At 27.6% G+C, this 10990-nt stretch overlaps 2 protein-coding genes across 2 annotated transcripts in view; one reads left to right on the forward strand and one right to left on the reverse strand.

Annotated features, from left to right (window-relative positions):
- Nucleotides 1–2222, forward strand: part of LOC117169380 (discoidin domain-containing receptor 2-like) — a 294163-nt gene extending 291941 nt beyond the window's left edge. Inside the window, exon 15 of the mRNA XM_033355738.1 lies at nt 278–2222. Coding sequence (XP_033211629.1) covers nt 278–574 — 297 coding nt within the window. The 3' untranslated portion in view covers nt 575–2222. The remainder of the gene's footprint in view (nt 1–277) is intronic.
- Nucleotides 2223–8413: 6191 nt separating this feature from the next.
- The window catches only part of LOC117169565 (UDP-sugar transporter UST74c-like), a 16634-nt gene continuing 14057 nt past the window's right edge, over nt 8414–10990 (reverse strand). Inside the window, exon 5 of the mRNA XM_033355995.1 lies at nt 8414–8699. Coding sequence (XP_033211886.1) covers nt 8534–8699 — 166 coding nt within the window. The 3' untranslated portion in view covers nt 8414–8533. The remainder of the gene's footprint in view (nt 8700–10990) is intronic.

Below are 10990 nucleotides of genomic sequence, written 5' to 3' on the forward strand. Positions count from 1 at the left end.
ACTTCCCAAATCTTTGTTTCTGTTATTTTCATTACCCTACGAATAACTATTTTTGAATATATTTTACTTACAGTGCTTAATAAGCTAATCCCTCTGTAATTAGCCTTAACTTACCATTCACTTAAAATTGGGGGGACTTACCACAATTTTCTCAAAGAGGAATAATGAAACAAACAAAAAAATGTCTGTTGGGTCAATGGAATAACTGTCATTTTTTGTGTTGTTTATTTTTTATGTCACTTTGTTATCTTTCAAATGAATTTGGAATTTTTTACAGGGAAAGCAAAGTTGTCAAGCTGACGTTTGGTCCTACGCTATCACGGTTTGGGAGATCCTAACTTGTTGCAAGGACATGCCCTACTCAGATTTAACTTCTGAGCAGGTCCTGGAAAATTGCAGCAAGTGGTACCACAGTGGAACCGTTGAGAAGAGTCAACCTCGGATACTTCCGCAGCCTCCCTGCTGCTCCAGGGACCTTTATCACATGATGACCAAGTGCTGGAGCAAGCACGCCGAGGAAAGGCCCACCTTCGAGGAAATCTGTCTCTTCCTGAAAAGATTGGGCTTCGATTGAAGTATCGTTCGCTCGAGCAGCGTGGACCAAATCGATTACAATCAGCTAAGAAGCATCCTTCCTCTCATCGAGCCCGGCAGGATGCTCTAGCCACCAAATTATGCTCAACTAGGTTAACCTCCTTCTTCTAAGACTAAGATTTACATTAAGATAACGAATAAGAATTTTAATAACACTCTGGGAAAAGATCTCTTTCATTCAATATTCGAAAATTTTCTCTAAGAAAAAAGATCCTCTGTCGCTTCGATGGGAATCGAACTCTGGTCTTCCGATTACCGCACAGCGGGGCAAAAAAATTTCTCTGGACAAATAAACTTTTAGCCTATATGCTGTTTATTCGATTTGGACGTTTTTTTTACAAAAGATATTTAAATTTCGAAAAGATTTGTGTGTTTGGATTTATGGTAAAAAAATTTTTTGATTTTTATTTAACGATATAATTTACTTTTTTTTACTTTTCATAAGTACAATTTCCCTTAAGATTTGCAGATTTATCAAACAAGGTTTTATATCTGCTCTGAAACTATCAAGACATCATCTCCAGTGAGTGAGAATAATTTCAAAAAACTGTATATCTTGTTATAAACAAATTAATGTACAAATCCAATGTTATATCGACTAATATCATCTTTTCGATGACTGTTCACTATAATACTCTTTCTGCTTATTAACATTGTTTACATGATTAATAATTATCAATTTGGAAATCATCACAGCAAAGAGTCATCGGAAAGACATTATTTGTCGATTCTGTGAACAACAATTGAGCGTAATCGCTGAAAAATAGCCAAACTCTGAATTTTCTACAAGACTCTGGATTTGAATAAGCTAAACATTACCAATACCGAAAAATACCTTTTATTCATTAATTTGTAATTAAACCACTTTTTAATTATGTTTACCCACTGGAATTTATTTCCAAACAGTTCAACCACAAGATATGGTTTGGTTTATAAATCTGAAAATCATATAAAAAATGGTTCTTCTGGAAGGATAAAAAAGTGTCAATTTTGTTTGTTAAATACAAAATTTATAAAACATCCAAACACAAATCTTACAAAAAATTTTTAATCATCCGTATCGAATAAACAGTGTGGGCTAAAAATTGATTTGTCCACAAAAAAAATCATTTAAGTCGGGAGACAGTACCGCTTTCCCATGTATTTTTAGCAGGTTCCCAAAAAAAGTGAACAGGGATTTTTAAATCTATTAATTAGCAGTCTCCCTTGAAATCCCTATATAAATAATGTTGGAGGACGAACAAATTTTTTGTAAATTCGATTCAAAATGTCCAATATATAATAAATTTTATGCGTTTCTTTCAATATCACATGGAAACTCTTAAAAGAATGCGAATCCGTAATTAATTTTCAATTTATATGCCACTAAGCCCTTTTTATAGCACCCCAAAAATCATCCAATGAAATCGTGTCTTGCGGAACATTGGCCTTATTATACAAATCAATTTTTTACATTTTTTCATAGATCCTGATGAATTGATAAAGTAAACATTTTTATGTACATGTTAAGTAATTTTTAATTGTTAAAACAATTATTATTTTATGCAAAGTTTGTAGCGCCATTGGATTTATTTATCGTATTTTCTGAATACCATTAGTCCGCAATATTTTGTAAGGAACAATAAACTAACATAAATAACAATTAGCAGTAAGTTAGAAAAAAGAAGAATTAAAAAACTAATTAAAATTTTTTGCAAAATTAGTTTAAAAAATACTATTTTAGAGCTTCATACTGCTAGGTATTACATTTAAATAATTGTTTAACCAATAAAACAAAAACTTGAGAAATATTTGAATCTATATAATGTCTATGTGATTTAGAAAATACGATTAATTCGCGATATTCAATTAAATATTGTTTAAATACACCAATTTTAGAAATTACTCCAAAAATACTTTATTAAAATTTAAACGCTTTAATTCATATTAACAGATAAAGAACACACGTTCACTTTTTTGGAAACATAACAAAACTGGAGAGAACGGTAAACAAAATTCGAAATTTTTGGTTTTTTAAGCCTCTAAAGTTTCAAACTTTTCTATTTTAAATGTGTACCATTTTTAAAGCCATATGTTAAATTTGTAAATACATAAAATGTAGTAATAAGCACTACAAGTTCCAAATCATTTAGTTTTGAACGCTTTAAGTTTAAAATTAGTAATGTTTTTAATAAGAATTAAAAACGTTTTCTCAATATATATTATTTAATAACCAATTGTTCGATTTTGAAATTATTAAAATTTTAAACCTTCTTTTAAATCAACAATCTTGAATATTCAATTGAAAATTATATAATTTGGAATATTATACACACAGAAAGCTTCAAATTTAAAATTGTTCAATTTCCATTTTTTTTTTTTTTAATTTTCTAAAGTTTAAAGTTATTCTACTTTAAATGTTGCACTTTTTAATTCAGGCTTTAATATTGAAATTTTAAAATGGTTCACATTTAAGGGCTTGAATCTTAAAAATTACTGACGGAAAAAAATTTATGAAACCCAGGAAGAAACGATAAAATTGAGTGGCCAATAGATTTTATTTATTTTTTATTACAAATTTATTTGTGTCCAATTGTTATGAAGAATCAATTATGAAAATGTCAATTTTTAAAACTCTCTAAATTTGAATTAATAAGAAATGAATCTCTGAATCAAATCAGTAAAAATTTTCACTGAAAATTATTAAAATCCCACTGATTCAAATTTTGGGAGTACGGAATAAAAATGTCAAAACAAAAGAATTCTAAACAAGTGTAAACTCAAGAGCTTAAATCATCGAAGATTATTATGACCTAATAATCATTATAAATCCGAAAATATCAAAATATACCTCTTTTTTGTTTAATTCAATCAATATTTCTTGCTTTGTATAAATTAGTTGAAACTATTTTTTTAAGAAAGAGCTCTTCTTTCAAAGTGAAAAGTCAATGTTCTTTACTTCGGTCGATCAACGGAAGCGAGCTTCGACGATAGGAATCAAACAGTCTTAGACTGTAGAAATTCGTGTTGTTAGACTAAATCAAAATCCCTAGACGTTGTTTAAAATTAATTTTGAAATCGTCGCTCGCTTTCGGCAAGGATCTTTTTGAATCCTCAATTCACATATCTTCGTTTTCTTCAAGATGTATACTATAATTACGCATTCAAAATTCTAGTAAGTCATATTGAATTTTTACGAGTCCCCAATCTTACTATTACCGATAAAAATAAAATAAGGCAACTTTGTAACGATAAAAAATGTGTAATCTAAAGTACGTGTTTAAGTGGACCTCTGTAAATTGTTATTCGACATCGACACGTAAAAAATGCTGCAGTATAGCTTGTGACATCCTACAAATTTCGACTAACCGTTTTAGTCGTTTAGAGCGCAAACGAATTAACGGAACTGCATGTATTGGAAGTATCTTGTAAATTTTGCAGAATAAAAATAAATGGAATCAAGGCAGGTAAAAATGGAAGACGGCTATTAATGTAAACAATTTTTAAAATAATGTAGCTTTATTAGCTGTCTAATCATTTTGACTCTGTTGCAATAATTTGCTGAAAATTGTTAGTATTTCTCTTAGAATGTTTTTCTTTGCCTAAAGCAATCTTGCTTGTCTGGATTCCAAATCACGAGTCGTAGATATCAAAAAATGGAGACGCATGAATATTCCGCAAAAAAATTGATCCTAATGCTTATTTTACCGATATTCATATGACCGAAAAACAATTTTATTTATTAATAGGTAAATTTTTATTTATCCGATTTGTTAGTTTTATTCCTCCGAAATACCATTTGCTGTCATTTTTATATTTTCGAATTTACAGTGTCTACTCAAATCATGGAAAAAAAAAGTTGCCTGGCAATTCCAGATTTCTCGGGTATAATTTTGCAAGGTATGGAGCCATTAAAATATTTCACTTTTTTTTTTAAATGATCGACTCAGAATATTTATATAGTTTCAGGAGTATATTATAAATAACGTTTTTTTCAGTTTCGAAGGATTCAATTAATATGTATAATTTAAAAAGCTTTGACAAAAAATATTCGTCAATATAATAGCACCATTGATTAATTAAATAATATCAAAAACATAATCAATCATTTCCTGAATTTGTCTCTAAAATCCATGAATTTGAATAATAATTCAAACGAATTTTTATACTATCTTCTTATATATAATATTCAGTGCAGATTCCTGTAAAAATCTCATCTTCAACTGAAATATTTGATTTTTTAACTAACAATATGGATTTTCAACCAGGAATATTAATTTCTCAAAAAAAAAAAAAAAAAAAAAGAATTTCTAACAAAATACATGAATTTTCAAATAAAAACGATAAATTCTCAACCAAAAATAGAATAATTTTATTGTTTAACTAAAGAGATGAATTTTAGACTAAAAATATTGCATATTCATCTGTAATAATTACATTCTAAGTAAAAAAAATATTAAGATTTTCAAACAAAGTGATGAATCTTATCAATCTTCAACTCGAATAATTGGATTTTAAGCCAAACAGATGAATTTTCAACTAAAATTATGAATCTTCAAATAGAATAATTGAGTTTTTAACAACAAATGATTAATTCTCAACCAGGAAGATTAATTTCTGCAAAGAAAGGAAATGTTTAATCAAATATATGAATCTTTAACTACAATGATTGAAAATTCAATTGGTATATTTACATTTTCCGTTAAAAAAAGAATTTTAAAACAATAGTTACTATTTCAAATTAAGAAATGATTTGTCATCTAAAATAATGAATCTTATACTGAAATAGCTGAAGTTTAAACCAAAAAAGAACCGACAAAGACGAATTTCCAATTCAAAAAGATAACTTTGCCACCAAAAATAGATTATTTAAATTTTTATGAACAAAAAATGATGTTCTACCAAAGAGATGAATTTTTGAGTAAGTGTCATCCAAATTTCGATTTTTCATAATTTTTATTCTTCCTAATGATCATGTAACAGAAAAGTCATTTTTCATCAAAATTGCAACCACACAGAAATAGTTGTGCGAAATGCAAATCAGCCAATCAGAAATTGAAAGTAGAGACTTGGATTGCCCGATTTGAATTTCGTGCCATTAATTTTATACAGGAAATATTATTTTGTTGAAAAATGAAATTCAAGTTAAAACGATTTGGACGAATAAAAATGACGAAAAATTATAATTAGGAAAAATAGCAAATGGACAAAATAAAAATGATGTAAAAGGACAGTTCAGTAAGACAAAAATGATCTAAAATAGTATTCCAGAAGAACTAGAAATTATGTAAAACTGAGATTCGGTCACACGATTTTCGGTTAAATAAATATTAAGAAAAATAGAATATGGGAAATATTTATGGGCCACCAAAAAGTGCAATCGGGTGGATCGATAGAAAATCGGTCGAGTTATCATATCGAAATAAGAGATGTTAATATAACTTTTCCATAAGCCAAGAATATTTGGTTCGCACATCGGGAAATCCGATTACGAAAGCGTTTCTTTCAAAGGAGGACAAAGGAGACAATCAATTTCGTGGATATCATTAACTCGTCGAAAATGAATCTAAAATATCAGATATTTAAGCAAAAGTACATAATTTAGAATACGTTGATATCTATTTTGTTGATATAATTAGTTGCTGTATAAATGCGCATTTGTTATTAGCTAAACTGTAACCCAGTCTGTAAACTCTTACCATATCGACATTATTTTATTGTCCTGGAACCGCGTGCATTTTTAAATCACTAGTCTATCAATTTTTATCAAAAAACTCGTAGGTCTATAGCTACCATAATCCAAATTTGTAACATGAATTATCATATTTCATCGAAAATTATATTCTTCATATTTCCAGTGTTATAATCAATAAAAATTGTTATAAAGTGTGATCTTTTTGACTTTTGCAATAAATAACAAGTTGTGTAATAACCATATAAGGCAATTAAGCTAAAGAGCAATTACTTAAGATCATATACTACTTACAAGATTCCTAACTTAGGGATCATCCACAAACTACGTTACCAATTTTTGGCAATTTTTGAGCCCTCCTGTCGAATGTAACATAGTCTTTGTATAAATCCCGATTTTACGTTTATACTGATTTTTTTTTGTTTATAGCGAGACAAGTTGCCATTATGTCTGTATTGTCTATGTGACCCGCGTGGTGAATAATAACATTCAGTAATAATTAAACAATTTATACAAAAGAGTGATTTTCAGAGTAAGTGTTGAAATGTGCCTAATTGAATTTTATGTGACAGTTAATCCGGGTATTATTGAATTTTTAAACTAAGAAATGTAAAGTTTTAACCAAAAATGGAATAGTTAAACTTTTAATTTGAAAATGATTTTAAATTATAAAAAAAAAAGAATTTTCTATTAAATAGTTGAATTTTTTAACTAAATTAGTAAACTTTCAAGCCAAAATGACGAATTTTCTATAGAAAATAGTTCAATAACCAAATAAAAAAATTAAATATTGATAAAAAAAGATAATTTTTATTAAAAAAACGACAAATTTCCAACAAAATACGTAAACTCTCGAACCAAACTAGATTAATTTTCAACAAAAAAAATTATTTTTTGACAAGAGTTCAATTTTGATAAAAAGATGAATTTTGCTTAAAAAAGAACCATTTTCGACCAAAAATGAAATTGATAAGTTTTCAATTACTAAAGTAATTTTTCAAAATAAAAAATATAATTTTAAACAAAGCAGATGAATTACTAAGCAGAGAGATGAATTTTTTACACAAATTTGAAATCCTTAAACAAAAAATTCATTTTTGAGAACGCAGTTCTTTTTAGTACAATAAAATTCAATAATTCTTAACCAGCAAGTTAAGTTTTTAAGAAAGAATTTTTTTGTTCATTTGTAAGCAAGCAGTTCGATTGAAGAACGTAGATGTTAAATTTTTTCCTAAAAAGATGAATTTTCAAAAAAAAATTAAAAGTTTAACTGATAAGAAAGAATTCTTTTAATTTTGAAGAAAATAGTCCAGCTTTAAAACTTAGTTATTAAATTTTTAAACAAAAAGATGAATTTTCAAACAAGAAAATTTAATTTTCTACCGGAAAACGAACATTTTAACAAAATTCAAGAATTCTGAACCAGAAAGTTGAATTTTCAACTAAAAAAGAAGAAGTTTAAAAACAAAAAGATCAATTTATTACTAAAAAAAGATGAGTTTTTCAATAAAATTCAATAATTCTCAACCAAAAAGTTGAATTTTCAACTAAGCACATAAACTTTTATAACTGCAATTTTTTCGATTTGGTTTTAAAGAAGGTTCTCGAAGCACCTACGGGTTTGACGATTACATTCTGATTACGAAACTCTTTTTTTTCCTTTTTTTTTGAAAATTGTCAAAATCTTGAAAAGCATATAACTTTTTGAAGTTTTATCGAATTTAAAAATGTCATAGGATAATTTGCAAGCCTTTTTAACGTATACCAGAAAATTTGACAAAAATATCTAAAACTCAAACAATTGTTATTCGAATTTTGAAAAAGCTCTAACTTTTTGTATTTTTGTCTAATCGCAAAATTTAACTGATATAGTTTCTAAATATATTTGATATCGAGTGACGAGTTTAAATAAAATTGCTTAATCTTTTAGTAGAAATTTTTTTTTTCTATTTTTCTGAAGGTTTTCAAAATTTTGAAAATTATATAAATTTCCAATTTTAGGCGAAATTGAAATTTTCATTTAGATACTTTGTAGACGAATATATTACACTCTCATGAATGAGAATGTAAAAGAAGACTTTGTAGTCAAAAGAGAAAACAAATTTAAAACAAATTTAAAACAAACTTTCTTTAGCGCCTTTTAAATTAATTTTCCAAAATTAGGAACTCGATATCTCAATTCGTGTAGACGTAAATTGTTAAATTTAGAAAAAAATGTCGCTAAAATAGGAATCGGGTAATTATTACATGACCTTAACAAAAAAGGTTTCAAGGTTTTTCGCTATACGTAAGAGGTCTTATATTCATTTCCTTGTGAAAATCTTCTAATTTTTGCTCCCACCGCTCTTCAAAGTAGATTCCCAGAAGAAATTTTGAGTTCTTTCCGATATTTATGGCCCATGGGAGATAGTAATCGGTGTATAATTTTCTTTGCCTAAAACAAAACCAACATTTGAATAACTTCTAAAGGAAGATGACCGGAAAAAGGAAACCTTTCATTCTACTAGAATCGAAAATCGTGCGCGTAGTTTTTCAAATTGAGCGAGAAAATAATTTTTATTACAATATACAAATTTTGAATAAATACTTATTTATTTAGGTTTTCTAACACATAAGTTCGCACTAAAATTATATTTTAAGATCTGAGGATCTTGAGAAAATTCAAAAAGATTTTTTAAGATTTCAGATGTATCGAAAATATATTTAGATATGTATGAAGAAAATTTTTTTATGTGCAGGATTTTACTAAATTTTATGAAAAATCTAAGTCAGTTTAAAAGATATTTAGGTGTGTTAAGCTGAGGTAACTACATCTTCGAATCGAGTTGAAACCTATCTCATAATTAAGGGCCCATTTAATGCTCACTTAATGCCCCATTGCCAAATTTAATGCTCCACTATTTTTTTTTAAACCGGGGGTTACGCTAGCTCCATGTGAAATAAACGTTAAATCAAGTTCTGTCCTATCAAATAATTAAGGGCTCATTTAATGCTCTTCAAAACCACAAAAAAGCAAGTATTGACTCCTTACTTTTTTAAATACCGCATAGTGCATACTGTCTAAATTTCATTTATAGAGATTTTAATCATTTTCAGCGAAAATCCTTACAGATTTTAATTTTATCTACGTCTCTTACTGGTTCGAATTTAGAGAATAATTAAGTACTCATTTATTATTAAAGACCAGGCGGTACGCTGGCTTAACGGTAAGCTGACGTAGTCCCCGGTTTGAAAAAAATAGTGAAGCATTAAATTTGGCTATAGGACATTAAATGAGCATTAAATGAGCCCTTAATTATAGTATGGTCAGATTTACAATCTGTGCATAATTTTTATTAAGGGTGATTTTTCAGTATTAGGGGTGGCTTTTGGAAAATAATTTTTCGTGGTTTCGGAGAGCATTAAATGAGCCTTTAATTATGTGATAGGAGAGAACTCGTTTATTCCTCGTGGGGTTCCGTCAGCTTAACGTTAAGCTAGCGTAACCCCCGGTTTTCTAAAAAAATAGTGGAACATTAAATTTGGCAATAGGGCATTAAATTAACATTAAATGAGCCCTTAATTATGAGATAGGTTTTAACTGGATTCGAAGATGTGGTTACGTCAGCTTAACATACCTAAGATATTTAGGACTTTTAGAAGTTTGCAAGCAATTTAAAAACGTTTTATAAGTTTCCAAAATATTTCTAAGTTTTAAAATATTTGTAATCTTATCAAAAGTACCTGAATATCGTTCAAACTGACTCGAATTATTCCTAGAACTTTTAATAATCTTTCAAAATTTAAAAATTTGCATTTTAACCTTCCAGGGCTTTGTTCGACATTATAAAATATTCCTCACTGTAAAACTGTCAAACAGAGAAATTCTCTAATAGTAAATTTCCGAATCTAAACAATTCAATAATTGTTAAATAATGAACAAATAAATAAAATACAGTTACTTTTATTTGATGAACATATTTTTATTTATCATTTAAACAATATTTTGATCTTAGGTTCGGAAATTTTCTAATTTGGAAATTTAAAATTTTCGTATATTTTATAATTTCGGGAATTTTAAAGATTTTCCCAGGAATCTTAACAAATCTTGTTTAGCATTTTGAAGCTTTTTAAAATCTTCATTTTGTTTTTAATGTTTTGAAATCATTACAAATTTTTAAATTACTTTTAACCTTACAAAAATCTTTTAAAACAATTTAAATTTTTCTTAAAATTTAAAAAGAAATGCTGCGAAATTTTAAAAATTCGCTTAAAATCTTGGAGATTCATTCTCAAAATGTTTTGAAATATTTGAATCATTATCAGTTTTCCCAGGAATCTTAAGAAAATTTGTTTATCCTCTTAAAATCTTTTTAGAAACATTTTAAAAGCTTCAAATTTGTTTGTTTAAATCTGCAAAAATTAAGGAAAATTTACGAACACTCTCTCAGAACCTTCCAACTTCTTTTTTAACAATTTTGGAATCTTTTAAAAATATTCGAAATCTTTGTTCATCAATTTTTCAAACTAAAAAAAATCATAAGAATTTTCCCAGGAATCTTACGAAATGTTTGTAATTATTTTTTTAAATTTCGAAATCCCCTAAAAGCATGTGCAGAATTCCTAAAAATAAAACTAAGAATTCAACGACCAAAGGGGGAGGGTCGGTAAGGCCGGTTTTTGGCCTAATTTATTTTTGGACCAAAAAATCTGAAAAAATCATGGTAGTATCTTATAAGTATCCCG

This window comes from Belonocnema kinseyi, chromosome 3 (assembly GCF_010883055.1).
Source record: "Belonocnema kinseyi isolate 2016_QV_RU_SX_M_011 chromosome 3, B_treatae_v1, whole genome shotgun sequence".
In the NCBI taxonomy this organism is placed as follows: Eukaryota; Metazoa; Arthropoda; class Insecta; order Hymenoptera; family Cynipidae; genus Belonocnema; species Belonocnema kinseyi.